Source organism: Diaporthe amygdali (assembly GCF_026229845.1).
Source record: "Diaporthe amygdali strain CAA958 chromosome Unknown NODE_46_length_305281_cov_63_574154, whole genome shotgun sequence".
NCBI classification, from domain to species: Eukaryota; Fungi; Ascomycota; class Sordariomycetes; order Diaporthales; family Diaporthaceae; genus Diaporthe; species Diaporthe amygdali.
The window spans coordinates 104,318-124,609 of record NW_026517066.1 but is presented as its reverse complement, the minus strand read 5'-3'; the positions used below and the strand labels follow the sequence as shown (position 1 = coordinate 124,609).

At 52.3% G+C, this 20,292-nt stretch overlaps 8 protein-coding genes across 8 annotated transcripts; 4 read left to right on the top strand and 4 right to left on the bottom strand.

The window, feature by feature from the left end:
- Positions 1-1,007: 1,007 nt before the first annotated feature.
- J7T55_007684 (uncharacterized protein) lies at positions 1,008-1,333 on the bottom strand (the record flags this gene model as incomplete). Its single annotated transcript, XM_053134577.1, has 3 exons — positions 1,008-1,087; positions 1,155-1,246; positions 1,302-1,333. 3 exons carry the CDS (start codon positions 1,331-1,333, stop codon positions 1,008-1,010), a joined length of 204 nt encoding a protein of 67 aa, XP_052987658.1.
- A 1,766-nt stretch (positions 1,334-3,099) lies between these two features.
- Positions 3,100-4,543, top strand: J7T55_007683 (uncharacterized protein; the record flags this gene model as incomplete). Its single annotated transcript, XM_053134576.1, has 2 exons — positions 3,100-3,338; positions 3,436-4,543. The coding sequence occupies 2 exons, from the start codon at positions 3,100-3,102 to the stop codon at positions 4,541-4,543; spliced, it is 1,347 nt and encodes a 448-aa protein (XP_052987657.1).
- A 461-nt stretch (positions 4,544-5,004) lies between these two features.
- J7T55_007682 (uncharacterized protein) lies at positions 5,005-5,343 on the bottom strand (the record flags this gene model as incomplete). The annotated part of the gene is made up of 1 exon (XM_053134575.1): positions 5,005-5,343. One exon carries the CDS (start codon positions 5,341-5,343, stop codon positions 5,005-5,007), a length of 339 nt encoding a protein of 112 aa, XP_052987656.1.
- A 1,169-nt stretch (positions 5,344-6,512) lies between these two features.
- On the bottom strand, positions 6,513-7,574 carry J7T55_007681 (uncharacterized protein; the record flags this gene model as incomplete). Its single annotated transcript, XM_053134574.1, has 2 exons — positions 6,513-7,255; positions 7,319-7,574. The coding sequence occupies 2 exons, from the start codon at positions 7,572-7,574 to the stop codon at positions 6,513-6,515; spliced, it is 999 nt and encodes a 332-aa protein (XP_052987655.1).
- Positions 7,575-8,070: 496 nt separating this feature from the next.
- J7T55_007680 (uncharacterized protein) lies at positions 8,071-9,086 on the bottom strand (the record flags this gene model as incomplete). Its single annotated transcript, XM_053134573.1, has 3 exons — positions 8,071-8,364; positions 8,655-8,727; positions 8,971-9,086. 3 exons carry the CDS (start codon positions 9,084-9,086, stop codon positions 8,071-8,073), a joined length of 483 nt encoding a protein of 160 aa, XP_052987654.1.
- A 4,239-nt stretch (positions 9,087-13,325) lies between these two features.
- Positions 13,326-15,622, top strand: J7T55_007679 (uncharacterized protein; the record flags this gene model as incomplete). Its single annotated transcript, XM_053134572.1, has 2 exons — positions 13,326-13,458; positions 13,518-15,622. 2 exons carry the CDS (start codon positions 13,326-13,328, stop codon positions 15,620-15,622), a joined length of 2,238 nt encoding a protein of 745 aa, XP_052987653.1.
- Positions 15,623-16,419: 797 nt separating this feature from the next.
- J7T55_007678 (nadh-ubiquinone oxidoreductase 23 kda subunit) lies at positions 16,420-17,442 on the top strand (the record flags this gene model as incomplete). Its single annotated transcript, XM_053134571.1, has 3 exons — positions 16,420-16,715; positions 16,961-17,280; positions 17,366-17,442. 3 exons carry the CDS (start codon positions 16,420-16,422, stop codon positions 17,440-17,442), a joined length of 693 nt encoding a protein of 230 aa, XP_052987652.1.
- Positions 17,443-18,162: 720 nt separating this feature from the next.
- Positions 18,163-19,089, top strand: J7T55_007677 (cyl carrier protein; the record flags this gene model as incomplete). Its single annotated transcript, XM_053134570.1, has 5 exons — positions 18,163-18,402; positions 18,601-18,618; positions 18,710-18,790; positions 18,879-18,927; positions 19,043-19,089. 5 exons carry the CDS (start codon positions 18,163-18,165, stop codon positions 19,087-19,089), a joined length of 435 nt encoding a protein of 144 aa, XP_052987651.1.
- Positions 19,090-20,292: the final 1,203 nt, after the last annotated feature.

The window sequence follows — 20,292 nt, the reverse complement described above, 5'->3', positions numbered from 1 at the left end:
TGAAGGGGCGTCTATAGGTGACGTTAACCATCGTGGCTCTCTCGGTACGATTGAATTAGTACATGGCCCGCAGGACCCGTGAGTTGCAAAGTCATGGAAATCACGGTCTCCGGCATATTAAACCCGTCGAAATATCGAAGCAGTCATAATTCAGTGAGTACTCAATCGGATCATTTACCAAGACCTGTGAGAGAGCACTTACCCAGATGCTCTACCTACCTGGCTTTTCTACCCATACCGTTTTGGTAATGAACATCCGTGAGCTGAAAAGCTTTCGGGATCTGGGCTTGTTTAAGACTGTGGTTCTGTGAGCAAATGTAACTGAGATATAGCTTTCGTAGGGATTATATGTTAATTTATCGCTACTACAAGAACAAATTGACCTCTTTTTCGGAGCAACAATTCCGTAATCAAGCGTGAAACAAATGTGTCGAGTGCTGTTCCGTATTGTCCACGAGTAGGCAAGCGGAGCATGATTGAGCTTAGACAGAATAATTGGACCGACCATATCTGGTGGTATGCGACCTCTTAGGGTACATAGAACCTTTAAGCTTAGTCAGGCGGTTGTGTATAGATATTGATAGTAAAGAGGCAATGTGGCACGATCTCATCCGCGGAGGTTTGAAGATTCGAAATAGATTGAAGTCATCAACACATGCGGTCTAATGATTCCTGTATTGCTCAAGAGAACACCAGACCCTGACCCACTGATGATCCCCTCGTCTTCAGAGTAAATCGTAAGGCATACTGCTGTAGTGTTGCACATGCCTCTGTGCCTCAAGCCCTTGTATGCCTTCCAGTCAAGAATCTCCAGGTATCCTTACAGAAATTATTACACTCCAGAAGCTCTCGCAACCCATTGGGTTGAAAGAAAACACTAAGTGCCTTTTACTGTCTTGAGAATAATCACTCGTCACAGAAGTAGTCAAAATTGGGCCATGAGAGGATTGAAGGCGGTTGGTTATATTCAATAACCTGTCTATTTGATCATGGCGTCCGCGGTATATTTATCGGCACGAAGTCGTGCGGTCAAGGCCTGAGCAGCAGATGGCGTAGGTGGTCTGATCTGTCTCGCATTCGTATCCAGCTATCACAAGATGTCAACATCTTACAACTCCACGATCAGGTTATAGTGAGGACCAGGTCGAACTTACTCCAGCCAGAGAAGTCAGCGCAACATGTGGCTGAATCGGTGTTACTGCCGTCACAAGAGCAGAGAGCTGCGCTGGAAATGCCAAAAAAGGCGCTGGTAATAGACATTAGATGTGGTCTCTAGGGTGCTGAGCATGGATGCACTGTACCTGAGAAGAACAAGGGTGCCGGTGACCTTCATTTTGTCTGAACTTCGTAAAGTCTTGATGCCTGATATTGGTACGGGAAAGGAGGGAAAACGGATGTGATTTAAAAGGGTGGTTGAGGATGGGCATCAAGTGCGTGTGAACGATATAGCGGAAGAGCACTTACAATATATATAGCGAAAGGAACATTCACTCACCTGTTCCGTCTTGTCCTCCGTGCCCCTTGCCCCTTTCCCGTGTTGCACTCCACTTGCCAAGCCTTCAAGGGTTAGCTGCCGACGGGCGCGATGGTCCGCGGGGCCGCATCTAAGTTGTTCCTTGGCTCGAGCAGTCAAAACAAGTCTGTTGTTCCACTTGCGAAAGGAAAGATGAATTCTAAAATATTGACCCAATGCGAACTCTGAGCGTCGTAATAGTGTTTGCAAAAGGTGATAGGCAATGATCGCATCGAGCGGTTCATGGTTCAAGTAGGTCTGACGTTTGGCCATTGCCACGAAACTTGACTTGTAGCCCCCATCAATATGCATGAAAAGCCCTGCAAGAGAGGAGCTGGTGACTGCGGCATGACAGTTCCCTGCTTTGCGATGAGCTAAGTCGGACTTCCCAGGATCCCAAGAGAATAGGGGACTCGGCTCCGTAGACCTTAAACGAGCGGAGCCAGACACTCATTTCCTGGTTCATGGAATATCCAACAGTGGTAAACGATCGGCAGACTGGATTGACTCATGGTCACCTTCCAGTTGTGTAAAACAAACCTGGCAATGGCTACCTGGAAGCAAGTAATATCTCACATCTTGGAGCGGAGAGAGTCACTCTCATAGTAGCTCACGCCGGAATGGCACATTATCTACAATGCTGCATTGTTTTCCTTGCAACTCTCATCGTAGCATCGTTGCTCTGTAAGCTTAAACAAGTTTAAACTCCGCGAACCTTTTTGCCCAGCCTCGGGGTCCCTCAGCAGCTTCCGAACTCAGCTTAAGCTGTGCCCCTGAACCATATTGTCGGCTCGGTCTGATTGCCTAATTCGTCCCAGCAGGCGCCCGCAACTGAAGCACGGGCGTGATCGTTTTGCTTCTGTGTGCTGTCCACGTCTTACCCACACAACGAATTCTCCCTGATTATATCCGCAGTCGTTTAGCATCATTCGTGCCTTCAGCCTGCTTATTTCAATCATCTCTTCCATTTACTATATTTGGTTGGACAGCACATTTCGATATCTTCAATGCATTGGCCCCAAGGTCTGTCGTTCCTCGGCATGCAAGCCGTGGACTCCGGGATGAAACCAACCTCGATGGGTGATCGTTTGGTCTGAAGGGAATGATTCCATAGGCGTTATGATCATGTTGAGAACGACAAAAGACGGGGGACGGGGCAAACATAGGGCGCCAATACCCTAAGAGACTTTACTTGGTACCTAGACACATTTGTTTAAGAAGACAATATAGGTGCCAATATAGGCGCCGAAATCCAGCCTGCCGCTGAGTTGGATGCCCTGAATGGAAGTCGAGGTTGAGCCTTGCAACACAATTCTGTAGGCTGTTCTGAAGACAGCCACGCGACTCGTGGTTTGAGCTAAACGGTACCCTCCGCTCCAGGGTCACATCGCGGGTATTGGGACTGCAAACTTACATAATCTGGTGCCGGCAGAATGCATAACGCTTCTTACTTGCATTTGTCTGCTCTCGCCAAGGAGCCCGAAGGATTCAGGCGACAACGTCCAACCATTCTGAGGCGTCAAATATACTTATGCGTCGGAGCACAACCTCACAAAGATCTCAAGAGAGTGCAACACCGCATCTCAATGGCGTCAACTAGTGGAGTTCAGGAAACACAATGCAAGGCAATATGCTCAGCATCCACGCTCCAGGAGACCGCCGTGGCTCCCATGAGCATGCCGATGGTAGGACATCAGTTAGCCGCCTCGGGAATTGCGAGCCGCCACAGCCGCGCGTCAGTACAAAATGACGACTGGATCCGATATAAGCCTTTGTTGAGGAGATTATACATGGATGAGAAGAAGACGCTTTCCGAAGTGATGGAGTATATGAAGACAGAGCACAGATTCAGCGCCTCGTCGGTCTATCCCCCAACAAACCTGGTAACGCTCAAGGCGCAGTTTACTAATACACATTTGCAGAACAAAGATGTTTAAAACGCGATTCATAGCCTGGGGCTGGCGGAAGAACATCAGACTCACCCCGGGCCTTGACCCAAAAGGGGTGAAGGATACACCCCAGGAGGACTCTGTCAGGCCAGGGACACGAGTCCGTCTAGCTAATGGACAGGTCGTCGATAGCTACCGACTTGAGAGACACCTCCGGCGCAAGAAAGTTTATGCAATGGTGCCGCTTGCTGAAGCGATTCGGCCGCCAGATTCTCATCACATCACCGAGGCAGTGTTCTCCTATACTCGCACCTACGTCTTTGGTCGGCACGAAGGGGAGATCAACAACCTGACCGAAGCGCTCAGTATCCTCACTCTTGACCAGCCGAGCACCGGTCGATGGTTTAATTTTACAACCGGGATCAACGACGCCATGAAACAAAAGAACCTGAGCCAGGCTCTTGTCCAGATGCGTAGAGCGCCTGAGGAGATCGCCGCTATGTTTCAATCTCATCCCAGTACCCTCATCTGCAACATTTTCATGTTGATCGTACAACTGAATCGTTATCCTGAAGCTGCCGGTCCTGATTCTGCGCAGTTCAAGGTGCTCCTCACATCTCTCCTCAAGTACGCGGCGTCTCTGGGATTTTCTGGCCCCCTAGGCCTACCAAGTTCTCATCCGCTACCGCATCTCATGCAAAGCCTAGCCTATGTCCCGCACAATGATCTGAGTGAGGTGGCAATCAGGGCGTGGAAAGTGACTTGCCAAGCATGGGCTGAACTGGCATTCGCCAGTTCCTTCTCAGCGATCGGCTCAAGATCACTTGCCACTTGGCTGCGTGTTGGAGACAAGGGCGAAATGGATGGCATGTGGTTCTTCAAGCTCATAGAGGGAATAGTTGACGAACAACTGATGGCCTACGAACAACTATATGGAAAACGTGACTTTCGGTACCTCCAGGGCTTGCAGAGCAAGGCCGAGCTGCTGTCATATATTGACATGGCTAAGGGGGTGAATTGCTACCGAGACCCGAGAATCCAGGGGCTGTACGAGCAAATGCTGGCCCATGGGGCTCAAGGGTCCCTGAGAACTGTCGCTCTGAGATTTCTTGCGAAAGCGGACGTGGAGACAACACGGTAGAGAAGTTGGACATCAATTGTATTCAGTGACACGGACACGACACACTTAGTCAAGCTTTGTAATGGCGATTGAATACCACTGGCCACTGATTATTTACATGGGCAATTCCACCGCAGAAAGCAGCGGGCCGACACTCGAAGAGACCACCTAGACGTACATTGCATGTTCAAGTGTCAGTCCTATCTAGTCTGCCATTTTCCATGCTCTGGATAAAAGGTGATTACTCGCCCCGGTGGCCGCTCAAAAACTCCCGACGTTTCCAGTACGAGGACATACCCCAAAAGGCTGTGTGCAATTTACACGTGGGCATAAGTCACAATTCAAATAAAGCTCCAACGAACAATTTGTGGACAACTCCACCTATCCAACCCCTTCCCCTTCCCGGGCCCCAAACTGCGCATTATAGCTTTGAAAATAGCCCCCGTACCTTGTGGTAAATGTGAATCGCATGTGCTCCAAACTTAGTCGTCATCATCGTGGCCATTACCTGGGCAGCCCTTTCCGCCTCCCTTGCCGCCACCTCCTTTGTTGCCATTGCCAGTGCAAGCTCCGTTGCGGCAAACACCCCCGTTAGCACATTCGCTATTCCTATCACATGTCCCGTCCCGAGATCCCGGACAGGACCCAAAGATGCATCGAGTAGTGCAGCACTGGAAACCGCTGCCGCAGTCACCGTCAGCCTTACACTGACCCCACTGTTGACGTGACTCGATGGCACTGCCGAAGGGTTCCACAGCAAGTGATTGTGCTGTCCCTGACATGAGGGCGAGGGCCAAGGAGATGGTCGAGAAGAATTGCATTTTGCGGGAATTTGTTTGTGGATGCTCGATTATTTCAAGGTTTTGATTATATGTGGATAAGAAGAGTCTTTGACAACAGAGTAGTATCTCGTTGGTATTGTAGGATGGTTTGAGTTCCCATAGCTAGATCGTGAATGAGGAAGTGACGTTCAATTTATATTTATCCTTCCCACGGACTCTTTCACCTGCTTGAATCCGAATCAGGCGCAGATATTTGCCCAACATTCTTGTCCTGGCAACGCCGGATAGTAGCAGACCAAGAGCGCGCAGCTTGGCCAAGGAGAGCAATTATGCCATACAGTACCCAATAGAATAGAGAATACCAGGAAGTGGACGGCTGTACAAACTTCTCGTCGATGTCTTGGAGCAAACGTACATGCACTCCGTTCGAATTCGTTCCTGGATTCCCGGGACGAGAGCGAGCAGCGCGCCTTGCAATGTATCTCACTTCATGCCATGAAAGCCAGTGTCGGGGAAAGGTCCGCCGGGGCGAGTTCCATCTGATGTCTATAAGGCTCTGGATCGATCGTCATACAAGCTGCACAGAAACTGGGTTCGGTAAAAGATCAGCAAAGTTCCCCCGACATCCGAGTTTCCCGGCGTCGTCGACCCCAAGGTTGCACGAGGCATTTTGTCTTCGGACACTCGCTCAGTGAATGCCCGCCGATGACTGTTATACGTGTAAAGGTTGATATTGTGGACGATTCTTGGCAGACTTTAATTCTGGACGTCTATGCCTTTGCATCCGTGGTTGTTTGTTAGCTAGCAAAGTTCGGCCGCACATAGTGAAGTCTGTGCGTGATGTATTTCGGGCGCTTGCAAAGAAGGTACATGCATTGACAAGGCATGCGCTCACATCAGGCACCACCACCATCAAAACCAACGATTCGGACTGAACATCTCACCGAAAAGATTATAATCGTGACATGTGGCTCACAACGAATACGCAACCGATTAACGCAACCGAATCCGGCCCTCGGATATCTGGATATGCAAGACAGGCTCTATCATGCCAACTAAATCTACCTGCAGCTCCAAAGCATGATCAAACTCACGATTACTTCCAGAATCACAAAGACAAAAACCAGCTTTATTTTCACCAGAAAGATGAAACTGAAACATTACATCAGAATGAGATACAGTTGAGATGCACAAAGACTCCACATTAGCTAACAACCGTAAGCCCAGCTGTACCCATCAGGAAAACTAAGGCTCTCTGGTCCATCAGCATCGCTAGATCCATACGGCACATCCGTGATTATGTCGCCCTTGAACTGCACAAACATGTTGCAACCCCCGTAGGTTTGATCGTGAACACCACAGAACGCTTGCGACTCAGGAGGCGTCGAGCCAGTGACATCACATGACTGCAGCTGCACCGCGCCGCCAGTATATTTGACTGAATTTGGCGATGCTGGCACAATGGCAGTCACGCAGAGCCCGGATCGCCCATGGTAGAGATATCCGACAGTGTCGCAAAACTGTACACCAGCCGGAATACTGGTGGAGTAAAACCCGATATAGTCTCCGGTTGTGCGGTTTGTGTATCCAATGGATCCGATCGAGTCGGCTTCAAATCCGAAGTTTACGTTGCTCTCTGGTTCCGCAGGGACGGCTATGAGCGTGGCGGTGCCAATTGACGCGGGGAACGTGATCGAGTTGATTGGGAAACTTGACGGCTTTGACGTGCTCGACGTGCTTGAAGATGTAGGCGAGCCGCTAGAAGTCTGCGGACAGACACCACCCTTATTGTAGAAAGTGTTGCCTGATGATGGGACGGCTACCATATTGCCCTCAATGACATAATCATAGAGAATGCAAGCCGAAGTGGTATCAATACCGAAACTCAAGCAGTTTGTATTGGAATCGCAAAGCAAGAGACAGCGACTGTAGTTTGTTGCTGGGTAATATGCTTTTCATAGCAATAATTAGCGCCCAATGTGTGGTATGGCTTCTCAAGAACTAAAGCACTAACCTATGTTCAACCCATCCCTATCATATCCGTGGAAACCAGCACATATATGTGTCGCAGTAGGCGTTGCGCTCATCGATGCGCTGCTGCTGATTGTAATGCTGGCGGTGCTGGTAGTGCTGGTACCCATGCTACTGCTACTGCTAATCCTCTTGCTACTACTGATAATGATGCTGCTGCTTGGGGGGGCCAAAAGTGATTGTGAGATGCCTGTGTAGGATGCAAGTCCTCCGAGGTAGGTGGTTGGAGAAGGAGGCATATTGGAAATGCTTGTTCCTGACCGATTAGTCTCCGAGACACTTGTATTCGAGGAGCTTGTCCCCGAGTAGCTTGGTTTTGAGACGATTTCTGTTACTGAGACACGGCCACTATCATTTGTAACAATTTCAGTGCTCCTTGATATGATAGATGTGACGTTCATGAAAGTGACACTGGGAGAACGCGTGGTTGACCAGCTGGAAGTGATTCTAGATGTCGTTTGCGGATTTGTCGTAGAGGACAATAGATCTACAGCCGAGCTACTTGGGAAGGTCATGGATCTCATGCTACTGTTCGAATATAGAGAGCTTGTGAATGTTTTGTATGAAGTTATCGAGCTGAAGCTGATAGGGTTAGGCGAGGGTAAGAAAGATTGTGTACTGCTGGGCTGGTTTGTTGGAGAAAGGAACGATTGCCATGAGCTGGATTTTGCTGAAATGGATGTCGCTGGACTGGATGTTGTTGGACTAGATGTTGTTGAACTGCGTATTACTGGACTAGGCGTTGCTGGACTTGGTGTCGTTGAGCTGCGTGTTGCTGGACTGGATGTTGCTGGACTGGTTGTTGCTGGGCTGGTTGTTGCTGGGCTGGTTGTTGCTGGACTGGATCTTGTTGAACTGGATGTTGCTGGACTGGGTGTTGCTGAACTGAGGTCGGCAGAATCCCGTGACTGTAAAACGGAGTGAAGGCTGATGTGCTGACTTGATGCGGAAGGGTCCACCTCCAATGAGCCAAGAGTGGTCGAGCTGAAGCCCAGAGTGTCTTGCGACGATGAAAGGGAGCGAAGGCTGCTAGGCTGGATTTTTGGAGAGAACGATGACGGACTTGATGGAGATGACGGGCGAACCGTCGCTGAGCTAAAGCTAGAATAATCTTGGGTGGATTTGCTGGTTGAAATTGAGGGTGATTGCGACGACGAGCCAACTATGGCTGGACTGAAGCTGATAGTTGCTTGCGATGGTAGATTGCAGGGAAGACTGCCGCCATTGCTAATAGTCGTGAAGATTGACTTGAATGATGAAGCAGTTATGGTAGTTGCTTGCGATGGCAGACTAGATGGAAGACTGCTGGTATTGCTAACAGTGGTGAAGGTTGACTCGAACGATGAAGCAATTATGGCTGAGTTGGAGCCGGAAGGATGTTCCGTGGACCGGCTAATCGCAGAGAAGGATAATTGCGACGAAGCGCTAAGTGTAGCCGAGCCAAAGCTGACTGAGCCTCGCGAGGGTAGGACAGACTGCGTACTACTAGACTGCTTTATCGTAGAGGGAGGTAACCGGGATGATGAGCTAACTATGGCCCGACTATGGGTGGAGTTGACACCGACCGAATAGCTTCTTGTGGTGCTGCCAACTTGAAGAGAGGTTTTTGGAGTTCTTTGAGTGGCGCTCAGCGACAACGTAGAAGTATTGAGCACCTTTGAAGCACTACTCAAGATGGCATCTACACTGCTTTCTAGCCCTGAAGAGAATACAGAAGCAGGTGACGACTGGGCGTTCAAGGTGGACAACATATTGGACGTGATGGAAGGCGGATTTTGCAGCCCAGGGCAATCGGATACTATATATGACATGATCAGACGCAATCGTGAAATAGCTTTTAATGTCAAGCAGAATATTAGGAAGCGAGTATTTCCAGAAGTTTCTCAATGATTGAAAGTGATGTAGGTATTAATTGTGAGCAAATATGAGCTTGGCAACCAAGGGAAAACCTACATGAAGTAAAAGACAGCGTCACATTAATGCACCCTGCAGGGGCGACATCAAAGTAAATATACATCGTGTTGTCCAAAAGGCAAAAAGACGCTGTGTTTCTTGGGAACCGCAAATTACTCCACAAAAGTACGGCGTCCGCGAAGTACAACGTGGTAGAAATAGGCCCAGGCCCACCAGCCCTAAGTAGAGGCTGAGGCATTATGGGTTCCGAAACTGAGATGACGAGTCCATTTCTAAAAAGCCGGCCGTCTATGAGTCGAAATTGGGCCCCTTGTTCACAGCGGGGGCTACTGGAGGATCCGTCCTCTAGGTAAACTTCTGAATTCACTCGTCTCTTGCGACGGGGCGAGGACTGCGGGTCGCTGATTTGAATTTGCAAGAGGAAGGGCTCTGGGACGGTTGTTGTGACCGTGCTGAGGATACATTACTTAGACACTAGTTTACACAAAGTGCAGCAAAAGATTATATAATGGCGAAGAGATATTTACCTTGGAGCAGCGGACGATGCACTCGTAGAAGTCAGGGAGAAGTCGGACTTTGATGCGATGGCATTCAAACTAACGCTCGAAGTCCTGTCCGCAGGGCTAGACGATGAGGTAGGAACAGGCGAAACTTGGACTGTAGGCCAGCCGATATCTCTTGTGGACTGCCCGATCGAGACGGATGGTGGCTTGACGCATCCTCTACGGCGAACGTTAGGAGGGGACGCATTGGTGAGGACCGCGAAGAGACAGAGACTGGCAAGGAACATGTTGACCCTTAATGCTTGGCCCAAAGAACATTAACGAAGAAACATATGTTGAACATATTTACCACAGCTTTTCCAGCATTCACATGGGCTTTCAGTTGATCATAGAAAGTAGTGCTCTTTTACATTGGAAGTTGCACAGGACGCGACCGGTGTCTTTCCTTGGGTCTATTTGGCATGCAAATTTGTTTTTTTTTTTTCGCTCGAAGACATGTGCAATTATTGGTGGCAGTCGATGGCTCTGCGCCACCTACGATAGAATATAGGTCATTATAGGTCGTGGTGTGGCGGAAACATTCCACTGTATCAAAATGTGAGCCGTCTATACGACTTGCAGCGGCATTCCGGCATTTTATGGCCCTCGTAAGACAGTATTTGATTTTGAAATTGAAGTCTGCGCTCCATTCAGCCATACACTAATCACGTTGAAAAGACGGGGCAGTGACTCTCTTTGCTCTGTCCACAAGCAGGTTTTGTGCGCGTACGCGTACAGCTAAGATATGAGGCAAGCATTTATTCGAATCCTGAGGAAGTAAACATTGTGCGACGCCGAATTACCCTCTTATTTTCTCCGAGAATCATCTTGGACAGCCTTCATCCGCAGACCTCTTGAGCATTGTACGATGATCAGTGGCCGTCGGTTAGTGGTGTTGTCCCGGGGCTGTGGTCCTCCCTTGACAACCGGATCACGACAGCGCGCGCATGTGAAGAGATGACTTGGACTATTTGAGTCTCTGACCGCTTGATAAATCTCATACCAACGTGATGCTTTGATATTCATGGACCAGAGAGCATTCGAAGGGACATTTTTAGATACAGGCTGAAGCATTTTTAGACAGGGGTTGATCGGTGATGCCGCGGTGGGTGAGTGTCTGACCCGGGGCGCGCGGGGGGATCGGGTAACAGCACAACGTTGAACAACGCCAACCTGGATGTTCACTTGATTCAGCAACCAATTGTCGTGACGAGGCAAGACAAGGTAGTTACGATGGGGAGGGCAGAAAGGTATCGAATTCCGCGCAAGCACACCGATCATGTTAGCAGGTTGTCGAAGGCTGAAAGCTGAAGGTTGAGGCGCTTCTCAAGACGCGCGAGACGCGCTGTCACGGGCAGATGCGACCAGGTTCAAGGCCCCGCTTGATGTCACCTCAGTCACTAAAAGCTTAAATCGAGCTGCTGAGTTCTGGAGACGGGCGGCGCGGCGGATTGGTGGCGGGAAGGACACAACGGCCAAGCCAGAGCCGACAGGAACACAGGACGACAGAACGGCCCCAGGACATTGCGGTCCGGGGCCAGGACCCAGCAGGGGCTGGGGCGCCGAGGGGGCCTTGGGAGCCCGTGCGGTCAAAGTCAAAGTCGAAGTGTGGCGTAGGCGTCTATTTAAAGCATGCCGAGATGCGAGAAGCATAGCAGAAGAGAGGCAGAGCAGCGGGTGCCATGGCTGTTGACGACGAGGACGAGACAATACAAGCTGTGCTATGGTGCGATGCCGCGCGATGTGATACGAAGTGATGTGATCCGATGTGCTGTGAAGTCATGCAGTGCCTATACGATGCTGTGCCAGCGAGGTTGTCGATGTTTTATGACATCCAAGTGTGTAGGTAGTCTGTACGTATATGAATAAAGTCGCACAGCATCACCGACGCCTAGGTAGTCTGCTTGGTAGTCTGCTTGACTCGTTAGAGGATTTCACAAGCTTTTGACGGCTCCAACCGTGTTTAATGGCATGACGAGGGCGCAGACGGGAATCTGCGAGGGCTGAAGTGGTCGCATGGACATGCATGAAGTTTCAGGGTCCAGACGCCAAAGTGGTGCAGAGCTGGCGGGTGGCTGGCGCCAGCCGAGGAGACGACCCAGGACAAGAACAGGGACAGGGACAGGGAGGGGGGGGGCAGAGACGAAGGAGAAGAAGCAGTGCAAAGTGCCAGCGCAGAGAGTGTTGGATTCCATGGTAGACGACCACACAGTAACAGTAGACTAGTTGCCGTAAGGTCTACAAGGGGAGACGACAGTTCATCATCAGCCATCCTCGTTTTCCTTCTTATCAGTATGATTGTTATCATCATTATTGCCATCAGCTTGCTCTGCTTGGCCAGCACAGCCTCAACCACGTAGTCTATTGCATGTACACGCAGCGCAGTAGATGACCAAGATAGACAGACAGACATACACGCCCCCCTCGACCAAGATCCTATGACTGTCTTGGCCTCTTGATGCTGACGACGACTGTACCGTCCATGTGCTCTGCTCTCTGCCCTGCTGTTTTCTGCCTTGGACTCTTCTCCTTCGCCTGCCACCTCAGTGATCAAGACATCAATCAAGTGATTATACACAGTTCACAACAGACTATAAGACGGGCAAGGTTACTCAGCATCTTCATCCCTCTCTTCTGATCAGGTATCTTTTCTGTGTCACTCAGTTCAGCCCAGCCAGAGAGACATACAGACAGCTGCCCAGCACCCTCCCTGCAGAAAGGCCGCCTGTGGGGTCCAGTTTTCAGTGGCTCCCCCTGACAGCCTGACACCCTGCTCCCCCCACCCCTTGCTTCCCAAGCTTAGGGATCTGCCGGCAGCCACAGCGGGCCTTATTACGCCAGTTACGCTCGCCTCGTCACACACACCCACCCTTTTTAGCGCCCAGTCGCCCCCCGAGACCACCTGTCGGCCTGTACAGTCCCCCCCAACGGCCCACTCCCACCGACCCGCGGCGTACGACGTCAAACCACGTTGTTGGAGACCTCAGACACAAAAGACCAGACGGACAGAACCACTGACTGGACTGGGATTGGACACTGTACCACCAAGTTTGGACCATCAGTTGAGCTGGGCTGAGGTGACTCGACTTTGGTTTGGGTTTTGGGTTGGTTTGTTGACGATTTTTGACTCGACATTTACACCGTACCCATCCACTCCTCGACTCGACGACGCCCACGATTCGATTCGAATTCCCAACCACAGGAGTTCCTGACCCAGCCCACCTGTCTATCATCTATCCACCTAAATACCCACACACCTTACTTACTTGCATGCAGCAGTGCAACCTTGACAGATACAGTACTCAGACATTCACGTGCTGCATGTTCATGTCGATGTTGAATGTCGCTGCTGCTGCTGCTGTTTGCTGTCAGCCTTACCTAATATACCATCGTGGGACCTCTGGAGCCGCTTTGCATTTGACATAGAGATCATCCTACCTATCACTCATTCATTCTTCCATCATCATCATCCTCGCCATTTCCAAGCGTGCAACATTTACTCTCTCTTCTCCCCCCTTTCCTGGCACAGAAACCATGGCCAACGTCGAGGCCAGGTCCCTCTCCGCGCTCAACCAAATCGCCGCTCATCCGCCTCAATATCCCATCAACCCCACAGAGCGCCATGAGACTCTCACTCTCTACATCTCCAGAGTCCCCGGATGTCGCGGTAAGCACTACCTCTCCCTTACCCAAAGGCGGGAATAGCATATCTGACGTCACTCGTAGACATAATACTGTCGACTTTCAAGCCGCAGAGGAAGAATGTCGGCGGTGATGATGTCGCCAACTCGTTCTACTACATTCACCTGGATACCGCTGGCGATGACATTCTGGCTCCGAAAGGCGCCGCCGCCGTCGAGAATGACCCGTCGAGGCCTAGTATGGAGTCCACCAGGACCCAGAAAATCGCCAGGAAACCTCTTCCATCCACCGCCAGAGTCCCTCACCTGCAGGACTCCCGCTCAGATGCCACTCTGAGACCATTGCCAGACGTTGCCACTCCTACTGAGCATGAGCAACTCAAGTACCCACCATTGGGCCTGTCCTCGAATGACAAGGAGAACGTGCTCCTCGGCGGAGAAGCTGCTGGCGCTGTCGACCCCTCTCATGTTGGCGGCCAGGTGCCTGCTCAACCTGTCCCAGCCCAACCTGCGCCAGCCAAGGTATCTACGGGTCAGCCTCAAGGCTCGGTACAAAGGAAGCCCCTGGGACCCCGCCCATTATCTATCGGTCCCCCCTCGCCCGGCAGAGAACCCCCTCCGTACGAGGCCACCCAACCTGCAGGTGTATTGAAGCCATCGACACCCCCGACACCCGACACGGCGCGGCCGAATCTTCCACCAAGACCGGAACCTGGGCCACTGCGACTTGACTCCCTGCCGCCCCAGACCTTTGACGAGATTCGCGAGACGCAGAGCCCAGCTGTCCGCAGCCCGGGCTTTCAGTCACCGTACACACCATCTCGCTCTCCGTCACCTCAGTCAAAACAGAAGCCGTTCACACCGTTCTCCCTGTCCATCATCCGCAGAGATCCTGTGACGGGTCACCAGTGGAACATTGGCAAGGTGTCATCCTTCCAGAGCACCATCATAGTTCCACAAGACCCAAACGACCCAGACTCGCCCAAGATTGCCCAGTATCCCAAGGGCTACCCCGCCATCAATGTGCACATCGAGACCAGTGGATATGCACGGTTTCGCCACTTCCCCACAGCGCTGCCAAAGATGACGGATCTCCCAAGGATGAGCTTGGACAGTGCACGCCCCGGATCGAGCGGCAGTGGCGTGACAAGGAACATGAAGGAGTTGGCGGCCAGCTTGCAGGCGCAGGCCGATCAGCACAAGAACCAGGACGACACTGAGGAGGGCTTCAGGAGACAAGTTGTCATGACTTACGGTAAGACGTGGACATCCAATCTTAAGGAGGCCTTCAGTGGCAAGAGGCGCGAACGGTCCTCTACCAACACCAGCGCGACCGACTCAGCTTGCAACGAGCCCCTCGAGCCTCCACGAGCAGGATGGCATCGGAGACATGACAGTGGCAATTCGACAACTTCCAACGATTCCATGTTCGGTTCGATGGTGCCAAACCCAGTCAACAACGATGCCCCCCACAACCACTATCACCACCAGCTCCACCATCACCATCACCACGCTGCTGAGGCGACAGTTGCTGCCGCAGCAACAAACCCCACAGGTGCAGCGACACCCAAAGCAGACGAGCCGATCATAACAGCCCGCCCCGGGGCCGGCCTCCGGCCGAAAGGCTACACCTTCGCCTCCCCGTGGGACGGGCGGTGCGACTTCCGGACCAGCAGCAACGGGCGGGCGCTTAAGTGCCAACATATCCGGAACACGACGTCACAAGGCTTCAACCCGCTCGTCGCAGCCCAGGCACTGCGCGACGCGGCCATGTCGGAGAGCAACGGCGGCGGTGGGCGGGGCCGGGCGCGGGGGATGAGCGCGTCCCTGCCGATGGGCGACACGGGCAACAGGGTGCCGGTCAGCGAGCTGAGGTTCAACCTGCCGTCGTCGGACCTGTTCAACTCAAAGGAAGACAGGGACCGTGCGGTGGCGGAGATGAAGGAGGGCCTGGGGCGGCTGCTGGTGAGAAGCCCGGGAGGTCACGAGTACGACGACGATGACGACGACAAGGAGGAGCCGATCTTTGACTTCTCGGGCCTCGGGAAGGAGAAGGCAGGTGGAGGGAACAGGGGCAAGAGGGCCAAGCTGGGCAAGCTCCTCGTGCACGACGAGGGGCTCAAGATGCTGGACCTTGTGGTTGCTGCGAATATGGGCATCTGGTGGCAGGCGTGGGAAAGGAGCTTCTAGTGAGAGGCGAGCAAGAAGACTAGTTGGTCGTGAGGTTTTGCATTGTCGATGTTTCTGGTTTAGGATCAATACCCCATCTCATCTTTCTGTTTGGATCTAATAGTAGTGATGGGAGTGGGTAGACACATGGTCTACGCTCAAGGCGAAGATGATTTTCTAGAGGGAGGCGAGCCAGCAGCGATGATAGAATAAGCGAGCGCCAGCAATGTGCAGCGAGTCTGTTTTGAATTGTCTATTTCCGTTCTCTCAAGCCCTGCATTGCTATTTGGATAATCACCAGCACCTTCCAATGATGCGGTCATGCAAAATCATCACAATAAATGTATTTATTTGGCACTTTAATCATGTTGACGGTGAAGTTGTGAGGTACAGTGTGCTTGGACTGAATACGCTAGATACTGTATGTAACGGTCATTGACTGGAGACCCACATCTACGGCCGTCCAGCCAACCAGGGCCGGCCGTTTGTAATCCCCCAGCAAAAAACAGCTCGAGCACCACGCCCAGAAGAGAATGTGCCACCGCCCGACGTCAAGCTCCGTCAATTGAAAGCTGGGCTCTCGATTTCGCCGCCAGACCGACCATCCATCTACACCAGGGCACCTCTCCACTCCGATCCCAACCGACCGACTCCCTCCGCCGACCGAGACGTTGCCCAATTGGCCTTCCGACTTGCCGCTCCCACCCTTGCCTCGACAGTCGCAAGCTGCCCCCAGAACAGCTCGGTGCCTCTGTTGACGACCCCCTCCCCCCCTTTGCCCTCGACACACAAAGACGACATCGACTCCGAGGCCCACGATGCTGTCCACATCAATAACAGCCCGGCATCTCGCCCGAGCGGCCACGACATCCTCCATCCTCCCCGCCACCACATCCCGCTTCGCCGCGCCGGCGGCGGCAGCAGCACAACTCGTCATCGCAAGACGGGGCTACGCGACGCCGCTGGGCCCGCCGCCCAAGGGCTTCCGGCAGGCGCCGGTCAAGAAGTGGGACGAGGAGGACGAGGGCACATTCACCAAGCTGGGCAAGTACTTCCTGATGACCGAGATGGCTCGGGGCATGTACGTGCTGCTGGAGCAGTTCTTCCGGCCACCGTAAGTTGGACCTCATCATAGCTGTTTCTCTGTTGGAATCATGGGTGGTATTGGGATATATATTCGATATGATAGTAGGGGGGCCGAAGAAGAGCCGGCAAGAGAGTGCTTCAATGAGGCTGCCGGAGGCCGGGGGTCGGGTGGCATCTACAGCCACGGCATCACCTGCGACATATTTACACACACGCACACACACGCACACACACGCACACGTAGGCAGCAGGTGGCTAACTCTCTCGGCACAGATACACAATCTACTATCCCTTCGAAAAGGGACCCATCTCCCCTCGCTTCCGTGGCGAGCACGCCCTACGGCGCTACCCATCGGGCGAGGAGCGCTGCATCGCCTGCAAGCTGTGCGAGGCAATCTGCCCGGCGCAGGCCATCACCATCGAGGCTGAGGAGCGGGCGGACGGCAGCCGTCGCACGACGCGCTATGATATCGACATGACCAAGTGTATCTACTGCGGCTTCTGCCAGGAGTCTTGCCCAGTTGATGCGATTGTGGAAAGCCCTAATGCTGAGTACTCGACCGAGACTCGCGAGGAGCTACTATACAACAAGGGTGAGTTGTATTCAGGCCTTGCTTTTCTTTTCTTTTTCTTATCCCCTCGAGGTTATTGAGGTCGCTTGCTGACACTGGTTCACAGAGAAATTGCTGGCGAACGGAGACAAGTGGGAGCCTGAGCTCGCAGCGCTCATTCGGGCAGATGCCCCCTACCGATAAGGGGTGTCGTCACGGGGCTCACGACGGCCAACTACACCTGCTGCGAGTGTTCAGGTAGCCTGGGTTGAAATGGTGGACTGCGCTAGATTCATGAGGATCTGGGAAAGAGATGTTACGATTTGAGACGGGGTGCACGCTCCAGTTTCTTTCACCATGGGGACGGCAGGGGAGGACGAGTGTAGACAAAACTCTGTATATGAAATCTATATCATCAAATGCTGCTGCATTCCCTTTGTTCAATACCAATCAGGTCCCAATGCTCTGCTCAATTTGTTTCTGTTTGTGTCTCTATCTCGCGATGTAGTCTTCCGACTCAAGTCAAGAGTCAAGTTCAAGTGGCGGATGGAACCGGAGCTTTTGCTACGCTCCCGTAGTCTCCCTACGTTGCACCTTAGGTAGGTGTACCTTACCCAGAGTGCTCATACTGTACTGTACGTAGACCACTAGTTCTGCAGAGAAGACTGCTGACATAACGGCGAGTGACCCAAGCTTCCCCCCAGCAACCCAGCAGTGCCGTCCCTCTTCTCTCATTCGCAAGCGAGAAATTTATCATCATCGACCCGGCCATTTGCTGCAGCACAGAACGGAGCTCCTCCCATCGACGACACCCGGCCCTGCCCTGCAATTGAATCCTCCCGACGACACCACCAGTCCAACCCCACACCCACCGTGATACCTCCATCCACACCGTCAATCGTCCGAACGAAAACCACAGTCAAAATGTTCCGCACAGCCGTCCTCCGATCCGCCGCCTCCGCCGCCGCGCGCAGGTCTGTCGTCGCCACCACCAGCCGCAGCTTCTCCTCCGTCGTCTCGAGACCTGCCCTCGCCAGCAAGGCCGTGGCCCCTATCTCGCGCGTCGCCAGCTGGACCACCGTCCGGTGCTATGCTGCCGGCTCGGGCTTGAGCAAGGAGGACGTTGAGGGCCGGATCACCAGCCTGCTCGCTGGTTTTGATAAGGTGCGTTCTTCGCAAGCGATGCGACACCGTCTTTCTTCAATGTGCTCCGACGGGGTTTTCGGGGTGTTATGGGCCCGCCCTGTCCTGCTTCTGAGATGCTGGTCGGGAATAAGCTTGCGTGTTTGAGCCCCGGCATGGGACAGGAAGGACTCTGGCTGCTGCTTTTGGGGCTTTGGCTAACAATTTGATGTCTTGCAGGTCAACGATCCTAGCAACGTATGTACCCTCGAGGAAGCAATGCGTCTTCTTGGAGAAGGTCTGCAGCCATAGGATATTTTGCGACTGACAAATTGGGTTCTCAATACAGATCAAGCCCACCGCACACTTCGCCAACGACCTGGGTCTGGACAGCTTGGACACTGTTGAGGTTGTGATGGCTATCGAGGAGGTATGACAGTCCTCCCTGCACGATATGGAGCTCAGCTACCGGTTGTGATCAAATTGGAGTTCGAGGCGCTGACGGGCATATAATGTAGGAGTTCAGCATTGAGATCCCCGACAAGGACGCAGATGCCATTCACTCCGGTAAGCAAACGCCCTCCTCATACCAAAAGTCCCAACTTCGGGCATCGGCTTGCAGTAGCCATGGCTTTTGGTGCACAGTGGTAGAACCCTAGCTAACCCGATTCTCCTCCCAAAGTCGACAAGGCCGTCGAGTACATCCTGAGCCAACCCGACGCTCACTAAATCCCGGGCTTGGCCTGGCCTGTCCTTTAAATTTTCGATACAAAAACAAATGTACTATACAACGGTGACAGACGGACAGACACCGACGCACGTGCACGACGCGTTCGACGCCACTCCGGGACGGGATGCTTCTAGACGGTGAAAGACAGCACTGGGCAAAGCTGCGGCCACGGCCGTGGACGCCACCTAGAGCTGGGGCAAATGGATAAGGATGGATGTCTTGTGTCAGATAAAGGCCAATGTGGAAATGATAAAAAGACCCAACGACGCGACGCATCTGAATCGAGAGGTGTGGTGATGTCTCTGCTGCGAGGCGGTCCCTATGGTTTGCTGTGTGTTACTGTGTGATGTGATTTGACTGGCGATGACGCAGAACGTTTCCCATCTTTGTTTGAGCTTTTTGCTCGACTCATCGAGGCGGCCCGCAACCTTTCTGGCTGGAGCTCCCACACGGGCCGTATTGATTTCTGGCCCAAATGAATCGCGCCGAGCAATCGCCTTGCGCCGGTGTGTATCATCCTTCCCTAGGGCCGTGATATCCAGGCAGTCACACAACGCCATTACCTATATGCTGTCTCCACCCTGTGTGGCCTTCAGAGCTTTACATTTAATTCATGACATGCCGGAACATGACGCCGACATGGTGATTTCCGTCTGGCCATCCAGCTTGATCTATCATGAGACTTACTTATCATCACTGCCACCACTCAGGTTCCCAGCCCGCAGTGGTCGGATTGGCTTGATGAGATGTGGGAATTGTAAGGGCTATAGCTACTTAGTTTCTCCAAGCAAGCAGTAATACAAATACTCTGCCGAGTAGTTTTGAATGACTTTAAGAGGCATGGGTAAAATACTATATCCGGGGTTCTTCAGTTCATGGTACTCAAATCGATACCAAAGATTGGGCTATGATGCAGTCCGCTCGACATGGCCAGCGACGAGATGGGTAACTTTACACGTTCCCGAGATATGCTGGTACATTAAGATGAAAGTGTCCGACAAGGAATAGATTAGAGATCAAAGCTTTGTCCGGTGAGAGACTACAATGGCGCTTTCTTGTGTGTGTCTATTGATAGGGTCACTATGTGCCGCAGCCCAACAAAGGTATTTCTATTCTTACCTACGCGTCTGCACAATGGCAGATAGAAATGCAATTGCACGTTTGCGCCGTAGAAATTGATAAATCCTAGGTTCTGAGTACAA